This window comes from Saccopteryx leptura, chromosome 9 (assembly GCF_036850995.1).
Source record: "Saccopteryx leptura isolate mSacLep1 chromosome 9, mSacLep1_pri_phased_curated, whole genome shotgun sequence".
Taxonomy (NCBI): Eukaryota; Metazoa; Chordata; class Mammalia; order Chiroptera; family Emballonuridae; genus Saccopteryx; species Saccopteryx leptura.
In genome coordinates, this window is record NC_089511.1 from 71632935 (window position 1) to 71648863 (window position 15929).

At 52.3% G+C, this 15929-nt stretch overlaps 1 protein-coding gene across 1 annotated transcript; it reads right to left on the minus strand.

The window, feature by feature from the left end:
* Positions 1–10613: 10613 nt before the first annotated feature.
* On the minus strand, positions 10614–15434 carry PRF1 (perforin 1). The gene is made up of 4 exons (XM_066349704.1): positions 15360–15434; positions 15154–15284; positions 13185–13727; positions 10614–12251 (listed from the first exon to the last, which is right to left on the minus strand). Exons 3-4 carry the CDS (start codon positions 13721–13723, stop codon positions 11123–11125), a joined length of 1668 nt encoding a protein of 555 aa, XP_066205801.1. The 5' UTR covers positions 13724–13727; positions 15154–15284; positions 15360–15434; the 3' UTR covers positions 10614–11122.
* Positions 15435–15929: the final 495 nt, after the last annotated feature.

Below are 15929 nucleotides of genomic sequence, written 5' to 3' on the forward strand. Positions count from 1 at the left end.
GTTGAAACACCTTAGTTGTGCATTGATTGCTTTCTCATATGTGCCTTGACCGTGGGGCTACAGGAGACCTAGTAACCCCTTGTTTGAGCCAGCAACTTTGGGTCCAAGCTGGTGAGCTTTCTGCTCAAACCAGATGAGCCCACGCTCAAGCTGGCGACCTCGGGGTCTCGAACCTGAGTTCTCTGCATCCCAGTCTGACGCTCTATCCACGCTCTATCCACCGCCTGGTCAGGCTCCCTGGAGTTTTCAATCCAGCCTCCCTGCCCTCAGCTGGGTCCAGAGGGTGAGGTTGAGGAGTGTTCACTGAAGGTCCCAGGGAGGGGAACCTATGTGCCACTTGGTCTAACCCAGGGGTGGCCAACAGTTTTTGCCCCCGGGCCAGATTAGAAAGAAAACTTTTTTCACTGGCAGGACAAAATATTAAAATTAAAAAATGTTAAATACAAAAACGATTCGTTTAAGTAAACAAAATTTTATTATGTAATTTGTTTATGAATAAATGTGAGTGAAAAAAATTTTAATATACAATGTTATTTTAATAAAAATGTAAGGTGGTCAGCAATGGGGGAAGGTCACACGAGGAACCCAGACCCAGGAACTTTGGCTGGAGCCGCCCACCAGCATACATGCCAAAAGAAACTTCCCAGGAGTCCTTTGGAAAAGAGCAACTGTCGTCAGCCAGTGAGATTTCACCACGTCATATTAGCTCGACCACCCTAGAGACCCTTTAAATGTCCCCCACGCGGGTCACCCCATTTGACTTCCCTGGCCTCTGTCCCTGGGACCAGGGATCCTTGTCGGGCGGGATGCGCTGTACTCAATAAAGCTTTTGCTTATCCACACTTCATGGCTACACCCCTTCCTTCTTCCTCGGTGGGGGAAAAATATCTTAACATTTGGTGCCAAAACCTTGGAGGAGTCAGAAGCCCGCTGGGCCCGCTCCTCTCCCCTTCCCCTCTGAGAAAGAACCAGGATCTCCGACCTTCCACCCACTTCAGCGCACAGTGCGGTAAGTCCCCTGCCTCCAGCCTCACCTCAGTTCTTTCCACCGAGACTCCCTGTCCAAAATTGTAGCTATGTCAGGGACCTCTTTTCCGTTCCATTCCGAGTCCATGTGTGCCTGTGGAGACACCCCAAGCACATCCACTTTACCTATCCGACCGGTGGCCAGAGCTTGAGTTTCGGGACACCAATACTCAACTCTGACCACTCTGAGAACTGAGGGTGGCCATAGAGGCACAGGAATCTAAACCTAATCTAAAAACACTCCTGGAGTTGCCTTATCCGAAATCTCTCCCTCCCTAAAGGAGAAGAAACTGTTCTTCTCCGCTGTAGCCAGGCCACAGAACCCACTGGATAGTCGAACCAGGTAGCCTCCTGAAGAGACTGTCAGTTTTAACACCCTCACCAATTTAACTGTCGCCAAAAGAACTGGGAACTGGTTGGAGATCCCTTACATTCAGGGCTTCTAGTTTTTCGTGCTCCTGTCCTAATCTCTGTGCCACCTGCTACACGGCGCAGGCCCTGATTTTGACCAGAGAAACCTCACCTAAAACCTCCGCTCCTAATCTTTCCTTCTCCTCGGAACCTCAACTCTCTCCGCCTCCTGCCTGACCCCTGGGGCACCCCTCTCTGGTCTCTTCCCTCCAAGAGCCTCCTCCTCTCCCTTCGCAGAATCCTGTTTCTCATTCACCTGCAAATACCATTCTCTCTTTCTCCTCCCCTGCTGGCCAGGGGCCCCTCCCTTCTCCACTGTGTTCTTAAACCCCTCCTCTGTAAGGCCATTCTCAGCCTGCCATTGGCCCTTACACCGGTTTGCAGGACGCCCAACCCCAATTTTCTTGCAGGAAGTTCTGGCCCTGTCCTGCCTCTGGCTCCGACGTTTCTGGCTGGATCTGGGTGCCGAGCTCCCCAGGAGCCCCCCTCCTCTTATTCTCAACCCCTAAACCCCTATCCGGGACCTGTGAACATGGCATTTAAGGTTTTTTTTTTGTTTGTTGTTGTTGTTGTGTGTGTGTATTTTTTTTTACAGAGACAGGGAAAGAGTTAGACAGACAGGAATGGAGAGAGATGAGAAGCATCAATCATCAATTTTTCGTTGTGACACCTTAGTTGTTCATTGACTGCTTTCTCATATGTGCCTTGACCGTGGGCCTTTAGCAGAACGAGTAACCCCTTGCTCGAGCCAGCGACCTTGGGTATAAGCTGGTGAGCTTTGCTCAAACCAGATGAGCCCGCACTCAAGCTGGTGACCTCAGGGTCTCGAACCTGGATCTTCTGCATCCCAGTCCGATGCTCTATCCACTATGCCACTACCTGGTCAGGCGGCATTTAAAGTTTTTAATGGTCACGGCTAGTAGGAACAGGCCAAGGCTGTTCGCAAGGCCTGCATGCAGCAGAAGGTAATGCTCCAAACCCAGACTCTTGTGGCGGCCCTGAGGCCAGCAGAGCAACAGGGGCAAGGCACAGAAAGTGTCTGCCCAAATTCAGGCTGCAACGAGGAACTCCATCACAGGGGCACTGTGCCTGGCAGTGCCCCTGCCCACAGCTCCCACTGAGCCCTGCTCTGACTGCAAGCATCCCGGCCACTGGTGGAGCGATTGGCCCCTTTGGCAGCAGGCTCATCCTCAACGGCTCTGCATGGAGGACAAACCACCCAAAATGGGAGGCCAATCCAGACAGGCGGGCCCACTGCTCAAACTCCTAGACCTCAGACAACTGACACGGCCTCGACTCGGAGACCCCGTCATCCTCACCCACACTGAACCCAGGGTAATGCTACAGGAGCAGGTAAGTCCATCTCATTTCTTGTGGACACAGGAGCTACCTTCTCTGTTTTGCCATCACACTCTGGACCTCTAGTTCCCTCACAGGTCTTGGTTATGAGAGTGGATGGGATCCTTTCCTTTCCCCTTCTTACGCCATTCCTGGCATGCAGTTTTCCCCTTCGTACGCCATTCCTGGCATGCAGTTTTCCCCTTCGTACGCCACTCCTGGCATGCAGTTTTGCCTCAAGTTTGCTGGCCCCTACCCATCTCTGGCTCACCAAAAGGCTGGACCCTGAAGATCCCCCTATTACTCCTCCTTTTTTAAAAAAAGCCTTATAGGACTACATCCGCGAAGTTTCTCCAGTCACGGTCTAACAGATGTTCCTCCTGACACCCTCAAAGCCACCACCTTCCAATCTTCCCTCCCCACGATGCTCCTAATCAGCAGGAAGTAGCCAGACGAATAAGAGGCGCCCCTAATTAACACAAAATATCGGAATGTAAGGTGGTCAGCAATGGGGGAAGGTCACATGAGGAACCCAGACCCAGGAAGTTTGGCTGCAGCCGCCCACACCCATGTGCACCAAAAGAAACTTCCCAGGAGTCCTTGGGAAAAGAACGACCATCTGTCAGCCAGTGAGATTTCACCACATCATATTAGCTCGACCACCCTACAGACCCTTTAAATATCCCCCACATGGGTCACCCTATGCAACTTCCCTGGCCTCTGTCCCCAGGTACAGGGAACATTATCCGGGCAGCATGGTACTCAATAAAGCCTTTACTATTCCACACTCTGTGGCTACGGCCCCTTCCTTCTTCTTTGGCGGGGAAAAATACCTTACAAAAAAATGTAATTACATACCATATCGCAATCAATCAAAACAATATTTAATTAATAGAATGAGCTTGAAGGGGTTATATTGCAAATAAAACAATTAATTTTGTTTTACAAACAGCCTGGACACGTTTTCAGTTATCAGTTGCAGCTATTGTCTATGCTACAATGCCACTTGATTCAGCACACTTGACCACAAAATAACGAATTGTTTGACCTTGGGTGCGCACTGGCAAACTCCTCCTAAAAAAATGTGGGTTTCACATCGCCGCAAAACATCAAACAGTTCATATCGAGTACAGACGAGTACAAAAGTTGTAAATCTTTATAATGGAATTTTTTTTTAAAATAAAGAAGTATCGTGAATCCATTTGACCAATTATTGGAAATTAACCCTAGATTAGTCACATATGAAATTTTTTTCTGTGTACCACTATCTTCTTAAATATCTCGATTTCCAATAATCAAAGATGCCTCCACTTCTGAGTAGCTGAGATTTTAAAGTAGCGAAGAATATTAAAAATTTAATTGCAGGCCTCATAAACTCATTACGCGGGCCGGATGTGGCCCGCTGGCCGGATGTTGGCCCGGCCTGGAACCCCTGGAGAGCTATGTACAACCTGTAGGGGTCATTTCCAAATGCTGAGGAGAACAGACCGAGACAGCAGGGTGGGCTAAGAACCTGCAGTGCAGGATGGACCAGGGCGAGGGAGTGTGGAGCCAGAGGGAAGGGAGGACCCTAATGGGAGCCCTCTGCTGGGAGGCGAGGAGTGAACTAGGGTCCCCAGCCCCGCTTCAGGTCTGCAGCCGCTGAGAGGTGGACACAGAGGGAAGACAGATTGGGGATGGGGTGCGGAGGGGGAGCAGGAGCGGGAGCGGGGCCCTGGTCTGAATCTCACCTTTCCCAGCACTGAGCAGCTGGGGGACTTGGGTCAGTATCAAACCTTTCTTTGCTTCAGTCTCCTCATGTGTTAAGTGGGGCCTTTAGAAAATTAAATGAAATATGCACATTTATGTGGCCTGTCCCACAGTGCACACTTAAGGAATGGTAGATAAAGATAAAAACAAACAAGACTACCTGTCGACCCATTCTCACTACGACATTTATTATGGGTTTGTGCCTCTTCTGCACAAGTGTCTGAAGGCAGGGGCACCTGGGCTGGCTCTGGGCGGAAGTCCCTTCCTCCAAACATATGGGCTCTCATGCTGTGGGCCTTAAATTGTTTTAAAGTAGAAGAGGGAAGAGTTGGGGTGCAGTTGGCCTTTCTGGGTAGGGGAGTGGTGATGGGAGGGACTTTTTAGGCAAAGGAGTATGAGGAGGGAGGAGCCAGGAACTTCCCCTACTGCTGGCCAAGCCTCTTCTTGGGAGCAGGGCTCCAGTGCTCACTATTCTCTCTCTCTCTCTCTCTCTCTCTTCTCTCTCTCTTTCTCCCTGCCTCCTCAGTCTCATCATTCCCCCACCTCAGGCCAAACCAGTCTGTTCTCAGTCATGTTAGTTAGCTCTTCTCGTTTGTGGTTTCCCTTTCAGATCAGGGTTGGTGGCAGTGCTGAGATGAACAGGCCACGGCCCCTACCCTCCATGAATTCAGTCCTCTGTGTGTGTGTGTAGAATACATGTAAACATTCATTCAATAACGTTTACTGAGCACTTACTGTGTGCCAGGTCTGGCTCATGCTAGGGGCTATGGAGATAGTAATGGATAAGACAGAATGAGATAGTCTACCAGGCAAGAGGACCCCGAGGCCCAGTAACACGTGCCCACCCATTCAGCTTTGTCCTGCTCCCCACCCCTCACTGGCTGGTGACCACTGTTCGAGGGGGCATCTCTAGACGGAGGGCCTAGTGGTGGGCAGGGCTGCATCCTTGGGGCCTGGAAGGCTTGGAGTCACCACGGTCAGCCATGACTGTGAGGATGGTCTCTCCCTGATGCTGGAGAGTTGAGCTGGATCCACGTCCAAGTCCTGACTTGACAGGTAGAAAGGTAGGCACAGGAAGGTCAAGGCAAAGAGGCTAGCTAAGAAGGTGAAGGCAGCTTGTGGAAATGGCTTGGTGGTTTTTTAAAAGGTAAATGGAACTACCTGCTGAACCAGCACTCCTACTCCTAAGTATATGTCTAAAAGGAATGAAAGCAGGGACTCAGACATCTGCCTGTACCCTAATGTTTATAGAACACTATTTACTACAGCTGAAAGGTGGAAACAACCCAAGTATTCATCAATGCATGAATGGCTAAGCAAAATGATATGTCCATAAAATGGAGTATTATGCAGCTGTAAAAGGAATGAAGTCCTTATACATGCTACAACATGCATGGACTTGAAAGCATTATGCTGAATGAAAGAAGCCAGACCCAGAAGACAAACACTATTGTCTGATTCCACATATAGGAGGGACCTATAATCGGCAAATTCATAAGGATGGAAAATAAAATAGAGCCTACCAGAAGCTGAGGGGGGGGGGTATATTTAATGGATACAGAGTTTTGTTGGAGATAATGAAAAAGTGTCCGGTTTTGATAGGGTTAATACTTTCACAAGACTATGAATGTACTTAATGAACTGTAGACTGGCAGATGGATACAATAATAAATACTATGCTGTGTATATTTCATCACATTTTTAGAAGTGAGTGGCAGGGTGGTATGGAGAGACTGCTTCTCCTGAGAGCGTCCCCCCTAACGCGGGTAACTTCAGCCACTTTAAGGCACTGTGTGAAGATGGTTGCAAGCACGGTGGAGGAGAGACACAGCCCACTCTTGACATTCAGGAGTCAGACCACAGGACTGGCAGAGAAGGGTCAGAACAAAGGTAAGGGGAAGAGCCTCAACTTTCTGTGATATCTCATTTCTAAAATGAGCGTGAGTACCTCCACTCACAGGGTCGTTGAGAAGATTAAATGCACCAATACTTGCACAGTCCTTAAAACACTACAATAAGCACTCAAGAAATGTTATTTTTTAATATTTCATTTGTAGTGTTAGTGAGAGAAAGATAATGAAAGTGAAGAGGCAAGGAAAGGGAGTGAGGTCTCTTACTCCCATGGGAAGAAGGCTTCACTGAATAAAATCACACAAAATTCCACAGTACCACGGAGAGGGAGAGGCATGAGTGGTAATGGCGTCTTCCCTTAATGACCAGCTCCTGGTGGCGGAGGACCTTCGGCCAAGGTCCCAGTCTTAAAGGCGAAGCTTCCTGTGAAGGAAGAGGAATGGAGACAAGGCTGTTTTCCAGCTTCACTGCATGACTGGAGAGTATGACAGGGAATTCCCAGGGGACAAGCCTGTCCTGCCAGCAAACTGATGTCACTGCCTTTCCTAAGATGAAACCAGGAACCAGCTGTTGTGGAGATTCGCTGTGAGCCCAGATGTGCTCTTGGAGCCCCACAGTAAACACATTCTGATTACATCCTGCAAAACAACAACAGTTGTTCTGGTTCGGGCCACTGGGGTGTGCACCTGGGCCTTGGAGAAGAGGAAGGCTAATGGAGCCGGCTGCTTGCAGCACCAGGAAAGCGGTGCCGCCGTGGTGTGGCCGCTGAGCGGAGTGAGAGTGATTGGGCTGTTGGGTCCATTCGGCCACACTTGCTGAGGGTCGGACTAGATGCTTAGAGAATCCACAGAATCTGCCCAGCCCCTCTGAGCTGGACAGCTGTGCAGAACTCATTGTTCCAGCCCCTTGTTTTACAGAGGGGACCCTTGGGTCTGCAGGGGAGTTTTATGTGGTTGCAGTGTACTAAGAGAACTGACTGAGGTTGGGGCTCAGTCTCAGATCAAAATCAAGGTTCATGTGATAGGTCTCTATGTCTAGTCTGGGATGAATGTGTGGCTGCGGTCATTTCATTTGTGGGTTGGATGGTAGTCCTTGGCTGCTCTTGAGGGTCCTGTTTGTGGGGGGGGGGGGGTTGATCTCTTTCTGTGTGGCACTAACCCTAACCAACCCTGAGAATCTCACCTGTGCTCCTGGTCTCAGCTGCACCAGACCTACCCCTCAGCCTTCACAGGGGAAAACCAGCCAGGCACTCAGCCTGCCCCTGCTGGTGTGTGTGGCCACCTGGGCTATGGAAGTCTTGGCTGAAAAGGACCTCATCAGGCAGCAAGAAAGGGTAGGGGGAGAGGAATCCCGAGAGCAGGTAAGGTGGCGGGTCTGGCCCTTCTGGGGTCACAACCTTCCTAGGCCGAGTGAGCACCAGCTGTGCCCAGAGAAGGAGCTGACCCAGCTGGGATAGACTCAGCTGGTGCCTGTGTCCATTGAGGAATGAGAGGTCTGGGTGGGTCACAGTCCAGAGGCATCCCTCACCTCCACAGATGTTCCCATCTCTGTGGTCAGTAATGGAGAGGAGGGGCTGGCCCCACCCCACGGTCACCTCTACCCCGGCTGTGTGTGTCTCCTTCATGGCTCCACAGAAGGAGGGAGGGGCAGCAGCTACCTGGACTGGAATCAACCCAGTGGTTCTTCTTCCCAAGCAAGTCTGAGATGGGACCAGAGATTTAGATACACAATCCCTGAACCATGACCAAGGCTGGACATGATAAGGAGGCAGTGTAACATGATGGCTCATATTCTTCCATAGAACATCTACCTCCGGAGGTTATGAGTTCCCTGACATTGGGAGAGTTTGAACAGCAGTTGGAAGATTTCTTGGTGGATTCCATTCATTCATTCATTCATTAACCCATTCAGTCATCCATTCAATCAGCCATCCAATATTTTTCAAGCATCACTTATATCAGGTGCTGGACTAACTGGCTCAACTATGAGTAAGATAGAAATGGCTGTTGGCCTTTGAGAAATAGTGGGAACTATAGGGGCAGAGTAGTGGGGCCATGACCTAGACCTGACAGTGAGGGAAGGCTTCCTGGAGAAAGCCACATTTGAAGCTGAAGCCTGAAGCCTGAGGAGGACTCAGGATAGAGGAGAAAGATTCTGGAAAGAGGAGGCAGCCTGTGTGAAGGGCTAGAGAGAGCATAGCCAACAGAGGAATCAACAAGCTCAGTGAGTCAGGGCTCTGTGAGAGGGGACAGAGTTGAGAGTGGGGTCAGCATGTGTGTCACATTAGGAGGTTTGAGCTTTATCCCAAGAACCACAAGGAACCATTTTTTTTTTAAACAATGCAATGATGTGGTGAGATGTGCTTCTTAGTTGGTTTCCCCAGAGGCAGACCTTGAGGCAAGGACTTGTGGGCAGGCAGTTTATGTGGAGGTGAATCCAGAAAATACTAGTAGGGGAGCAGAGAATTGAGACAGGGAAAGGAGCCAGCCAAGAGAGCATGTGTGGTCAAGCTCTGTGGGCACTGGAGCTTAATCCTGCTGGGGAACTCTGAGAGCCAGCACAGAATTTTGTTCAGTCATTCTCCCCAACGGGAGGGAGCTGGGGTATCTGTAGACAACCTCGATTGGCCACTGAAGACTGTCTGGGCTGGTTGGGACATGACCCTTCTCCAGCACTGTGGTCTTATTTATTTACTTTTCTATATTTTATTTATTCATTTTTATTAGAGAGAGAGGAGAGAGACAGAGAGAGAGAACAGGGGGAGGAGCAGGAAGCATCAACTCCCATATGTGCCTTGACCAGGCAAGCCCAGGGTTTTAAACCGGCAATCTCAGCATTCCAGGTCGACGCTTTATCCACTGCGCCACCACAGGTCAGGCCAGCACTGTGGTCTTCAATGGGCTCCACATGAGCCTAGGGGTCCACACAAACTTCAAGGGGCTTAATTTATAGGAGTTTCAAAGAGTCAGGAGGGCTGTGCCAGCAACTCTGAGCCCCTCTGACAATGGCCCCGCACAGCCCAAACCCACCACATTTAGGAGGCCACCTGAATCTTGCCACCCATCCTGTGGATCTGTTCTGAGGCTTGTGTCCCTGGCACATGAAACAAAGACCATTTCATTTTATATCAGACCCCAAGGCTCTGGTGTTCACTGCACGCCAGGGGCAGGAAGACCTCTGATACTACCTTCTTGGAACCACTGCCATCTCCTCTCAAATTGTGGGACGGGGGAGAGTTGCTCAACTTATCAAATAGAGTCTGTTGAGTCAGAATTTCCAGACTGATTGCTCTAGGTCAATTATGGTTCGCATATGACCGGGGAATCCTACCAGCAACCTCCTTGCTCTGGGGCCATGTAACCAATCTGACCAGGGCTTAATTTTTATTGATATTTAGAGAGACAGAGAGAGGAAGGGAGAAAGAGGGGAGGAGGAAGGGAAGCATTCACTTGTTGTTCCACTCAGTCATTCATTCTTTGGCTGCTGACTGTGTGTGCCTTGGCTGGGGATCAAACCAGCAAATTTGCTGTTTCGGGACTGTGCTCTTACCTGACTGAGCTAACCGGCCGGGGCCTGGACCATGTTTTCTCACATCGCTTTATGTGAAATGTATTGCCAACAGTTAGAAGTCGAATTGCGAGTTCTGGTTACTTTATTTTTCAAATAAGACTTTATTTATTTTAGAGAGAGAAGAGAGAGAGAGAGAGAGAGAGAGAGAGAGAGAGAAGGGGGAGGAGCAGGAAGCATCAACTCCCATATGTGCCCTGACCAGGTAAGCCCAAGTTTCGAACCAGTGACCTCAGAGTTCCAGGTCGACTCTCTTTATTCTGGTTATCTCAAGGATCTAGAGGACCTGGCAGCACTGGGCTCACATTCCTGTCTTGGAATGTTTGGCTGGTGCAGAGCTGCAGCCCCCTCTAGAGAAGATGTGTGCCCTTCAGTTCCCCCACAGTCCTCACTGTTCCCTATTGTCTCCAGCTGGGAACTGAATGCCTGTTGCCACTCATCACCAAGTTCATGGTGCTGTTTCTCAAATCAGAGAGCTATGAGGAAAGTGAAATATTTTGGGCCCCCATATTTCCAACAAAAGTGAAAAAGAAGTTTATTTATATTACCTGCCTGCCCCTGAGGTGAGCCACCTGTCCTGTTGTATAGGGTTGCTAGAGTGGAGGTTTCTCTCCAGGGCTCTGTTTGGCCCCATGTTCTTCTCTGCCACAACTACCACCATTATAGTTGTCATCACATCACTTTTATTGATTCTCTAGCAGGTTGTGTACACAATGAGACAGGCCAAGATAGCCCTTGGTTTGTCTGAGAAACAAAGTTCGGTGAGCAAGGTAACAGTAAACAGAGCAGCCGGGGCAGAAGGGATTAGATCTAATATGATGAAAAATTCACCATTTCATGTTATAAAAGGCTGTGAGGGATACTCTTAAAGGACACCCAGTAGCCTGGTGGGAATGGCCTTCTGGCCTTCTGTCCAGCTCCTGGCCTCAGCTTTTGCCCATGTAGCGACCACTGGATGTGGCCCAACCCAGCTTATTTCCTGGGCTCGAAAATATCAGATGGCCAAGGTAGATTGGACAGGGAGACTCAGGGCTGGCCTATAAATTCAGCCACCTCACTGAAAAGGAAGAAAGCCTCAGTTTTCCATCTGTCTAACGGGAATACGAAGATAGAAGGGTCCTGGCTCCCTCTGTGAGAGCCCTCAGTGCAGGCCCTCAGTGGCCTCTCAAGGCCACTCTCATCACCACACTGCCCCGCTCCGGTTTCCTGGCGGCTCCCCCAGACGCCCTTGGGGGGCGTAGTCCAGGCAGGTTTTCCCCGCCAGGTGAGGCAGGCACTTGGCGTGGTAGAAGAACTTTAGGCGACCGTGGTTCAGGTGACACTCCACCTTGTGTAAGCCAGACTGTGGAGTCCGGTCACAGGTGCCAAGGAGGTCATCGTCCCAGCCGTAGTCTGCATCCCAAACCTGCACCCTCAGGGGCCCCGCTGCGGCCAGGATCACGTCCCCAAAGTCCAGCTGTATCTTCCATTGGGGGTTGTTATTGTTCCACACTGTGTTCGTGTCCAGCTGCTTGCCTCCAAAGAAGACCTTCAAATATGCGTCCGTGGCAGTACTTGTGTCTCCCCACAGACCTGTCGCCTGGAAGTTCATAACCTCTAGCCGGGCCAGGCCCCTCTCCCGGGGACAGCAGTCCTGGTTGGTGGCACCTAAGCCAGTGCACACACACTGGCAGGGGTCACGCTGGCTCTTCTGCTGCCCTTGGGGGCAGGGCTTGCTGCAGTCCTTCCACCGTGCCCTCTGCGTCAAGTACTTGCTCACAGCCTGCCTCAGCGCCTCCCGCCGCGGGTCCTTGTGCTCCAGGAGCAAGTGCAGAGGCTCCAGGGTGTAGTCCACCAGGCTGGGGCTGTCCAGCAGAGAGGCCACCCAGGCTGAGAACTGCTGGGGCCCCGCCTGGTTCCCGAACAGCAGGTCATGCACGGAGCCGTGGTGGCCGCCCACCACCTCGGAATAGCGCTCCCGGTAGGACTGGTGGAAAGAGGCCGTCATCTTGTGCTTCTTCTTCTTCTCCTCGCAGGCCTTGGCTTCTGAGGAGGCGCTGGCCAGGCTGCCCACGGTGACCGCGGCTTCGACCGACAGGCAGTCGGCCACCTCGTCCGCCGTGAGCTCCTCCAGGGCCAGCTCGCAGGTGCGCAGGGCGGTGAGGGCAGAGACCTTGCCGCCCAGCTCCATGGAGCGGATGAAGTGGGTGCCATAGTTGGAGATGAGCCGGAGGTAGTCGGGCTCGGCGGAGGCATTGAAGTAGGGGGGCAGGGCCCTGAGGGCCCTCTTGAAATCGGAGTGGAGGGGCGGAGAGTGCACCAGGTGAAAACTGGGAGGGAGAGAAAAACGTCAGGTGGGCCCAGCAGGGGGTAGTCCTGCCTGTCCACAACTCCCTCAAGGTTGCCCAAGGGCACATGTGAGCAGCATAACTAGGACCTGAGCCCAGGAACCCTCTGTCTCTAGCCCCTCAGTGACTTAGCTACTTTGTTGAGGCATTTTTTGCTTCTCTTTTTCAGAATAAAGCTTTTTCTTTCCTCTTTATTTTCTACTTATAGAAGTGATGGTACTACACTGGTTGTAGTCTTCTAGCTTCGGACCCTAGTCCTGTGGCCTCGTCTGCCTGTCCCTTGGATTGGGTCCTACATGCCTGGGCTCATTGCAGCTCTGGCCGTGCAAGCAGGCAGTGCCCTGTCTCCCTGCTGGGGAAACATGGCCTCCGGTGGGAGAAGTCAGGCAGGTGACTCGGGGTTGCCCATGGAGACATGAATGTCTCAGGTGTGGGTCCTAGGTCCCTGAGGATTGGGGAGTAGCTGCTTCTGCTCAGCACTGTGGCCCTATTTCCCAGCACAGAACCTGACGAGATAGGCTGAACAGTGGCTGAATGGATGAAGGAGTCCCAGGGATGGGAGGGAGCCAGCCAGGTCTCCTGCCCATAGAAGGCGGCCATGCCTGGGAAAGAGGGCATTGGGCACTCAGTAGGCCTGAAGGCACCAAGTTGGGGCTCTCAGCACAGCCTTGCTTGCTTCCTGTCCACCTGTTTCCTCCCTAGGCTCTTCCAGATCAGGGTCACAGGGCTCTGGACCACCTGGTGTGTGAGAAACCAGGCTGTGGTCTCTCCTGGTGGAAGCAGCCTCGAGTCCTCACTCTGCCATTCCAGACCACCTGCTCCCAGACCACCTGCTCCCAGACCACTTGCTCCCAGACCACCTGCAATTCTCCACAACGTTTTCAAGCCCCCTTTGCCACCATCCCCAGCGCTTACCTGTAGAAGCGACACTCCACTGAGTCAGTGCTGAAGCTGTACTGGTCCTGGAAAGATTTCTGGGCTGCGAAATTGGCCTCCTTGGAGTGTGAGCCAGCCACTGCTACACGAGCACTGGTGCTGGGCTTGGGGTTTACTTCCAGCCCCACCGTCCAGTCGTTGCGGATGCTGGCCGCTGCGTCCTTGGCCGCGGCCTCCGTGGAGCTGATCTTGGCCTTGATCACTTTGCGCTGGCAGCCCGAGCCCTTGGTGCGCCAGTTGGTGATCGCCAGGGGTAGGCGCTGGAGGGCGCCCTTCTGTAGGGTGTTGTGGCAGAGGGTGCAGGTGCCGTCCGGCCGCAGGAAGTGGTCCACGTCCACTGGGAAGAAGCCTGAGCGCCGGAGGCTGGACACATCAATGCCCTCCCCCGCCAGCCGTGAGCCAGGCACGAACTTGCGAACACGCTGGCATTCCGATTGCGCAGCTGTGTAGCAGTGGGCAGGGGCAGGCGTGGGCAGCTGCAGGAGAAGGATGCCCAAGAAGAGCACACAGGTGGCCATGGAGCTGAGGGGACAGAAGGTGTTCGGGATCTGGGAAACTGGGGCAGAGGCATGGAGAATGGCTGGCCTCTCCCCCCAACTGAGGATGCCCAGGGCACATAGAATGGGGAGGGAATGAGCCGTCTCTTAAGTCATTGAACGTCAGAGCTAGAATGGACTTTGTACACCTGGTCACCTCCTGCCTTGTACAGAGGGCTCAGAGAGAATGGACCGGCCCAAGGTCACAGAGCCAGTAGGAGCTACTTGCTAGGATCTCACTCCTTAAGGTCTATTGGGGACCCAGGTTGATGGCTCTGTCCCCACAGTGACTGCTGGTGGAGTCAGGGTTTCTGTGTGCGTCAGAGGGGAACACAGAGTTGCTGTAGCAGATTTTGGGGCGGGGGCTGATGACTCTAGAGAAGACTGGATTCTGGAGAAGTGCCATTTTGGGCCCTGGAACAAACCATGCTTTCCCCATTCTACCTCCCTCATCTTCTCTTTCCCATGAAGCCTTCAACGGAAATGGAAAAGAAATGGGGCTGTACATCACTGTTATTACTCATTTTCCCTTTGAGGGTCTTTCTCTGGGCCTCATGAAAGAAGATTAGCCTAACTTCTCAAATAAAAGCCGAGCATAAGCTTATGGCCATAGATCATGTGTGGGGAGGGGCCTTGGAGCTTGCTGTCCGGATCTCCTCCTGATGCTCACGTCTCCTTCGTGGCATTCCCCGCCGTGCCCTGGGCAGCTCTGCAGGACTACGAGCTAGCTGTTACCCACGATCAGACAAGTTGGTTAGAAGTTCTTTCTCATTTTGAGGTGGCTCTGGAGTTTCACCGGAACCTGCTTATGATCTGGAATCTCCTCTCTCTACCTCTATCCAAACTGAGCTCTCCAGGGGCCGCTCCCCCCAGCACCTGCCGGGCCTGCAGCTCTCTGAGACATGGGGATTCTGGAGAGCAGGAACTTCCCCTGCGCTCTGGCTGGAGACGGCTGAGTCTTACCCAGTGGTGGAGCTCCAGGAGACATGGCAGTCCCCAGGCGGCACGTAGGATGAGGGGGCCTTTCAAAGGCCCCAGTTCACCTCATTTAGGCCAGCAGTTTGTATCCCTAATCCAAGGAACTCGGTCTCCATCTTGGCCCTCATCCTGTTATCTCCCAGGAAGCTTGTTTCCAGCTTCCTTAGAAGCTCTCACTGTCAACATTTTAAGGGGTCTTAGAGCTATGTATTCTAACCTCTTAGTTTTATATGTGAAGAAACTGAGGCACTGAGGCCCAGACTCCACAAGGCCGCCTGTAAGTGATGAGCACAGTCCAGAACCATCTCTCGTCCCACAGGTCACAGCACTTCCTGCTCCACCGGTTCTTCCTACAAAGCAGCAGCCCCACTCCCCTGCCCCTCAGTCCCCACCCAGGGACTCCCAGCCTCCCTGACCCCCTGCTTCCTCCATACCTGGGTCCTACGATGAGATGCTCCGACACAGACACCCTCTCTCCACGGGAGGCTCCTAAAGTAGTGTCAGCTCTCCTGGCAGGCGCCCCACACAGCTCATCACAGGGCCACTGTCACATCGCGTCTGCTTCCTGCCCTGCCCCCGAACTGTGGTCACAGGTCCCCCTCGCTCTCCCCCCTCCCACCTGCACCCACCCTGCCCTCACCTCCTCATCCGGCCATGCTGACGAGCCCTCAGGAAGCAAACTGTGAAGGCCAGAGGCGCACTCTCCAAGTCGAGCAGCCTGGAGTGCGGGGGCCAGGGGCAAACAGAGGGGCTTAGTGCGAGTGAACACAGGGACCTGAGGACTTCCCTGTTCAGCTCTGGTGTTGAGGAGCAGGCCGGCGGGGTAAGTTCCTGCTCTGACCCGCAGTATCCAGGTATGAGACCTCAGAGGCAGCGTAGAGTGGGAAGTCCCAGTGTGGGCTCCGCCTTTGGTCAGCCTCGGGCCAGCTCAGCTGTGTGGCCTGACAAGTTTCTTTAGCCTCTCTGTGCTTCACTCAGTTTCCTCAACTAAAAGTGAGAATAACAATAGTATAGACCTGATAGGTTGTGAAGACTTAGGGAGTTACTAGGCATGAAGAACTTAGCACAGCGCCTGGCACTCAGCCAGTGTTAGTATGTGTGACCATTCCCTCCTCTCTGGGTAGTGTATGTGTACAGGGAATAAACATTGTTCAAACCTCCTCGCCCACTTCCTGTCCACACCTACATCCCAGCCCAGCCCAGGTTCTGA

Bases quoted from the DNA above. Each gene is read 5' to 3' on its own strand.
- PRF1 (XM_066349704.1), bottom strand. From the start codon at position 13,723: ATGGCCACCTGTGTGCTCTTCTTGGGCATCCTTCTCCTGCAGCTGCCC. The intron at 12,252-13,184 runs GTAAGCGCTGGG...TCTCCCTCCCAG, and splicing joins GTGGAGTGTCGCTTCTACAG to TTTTCACCTGGTGCACTCTC.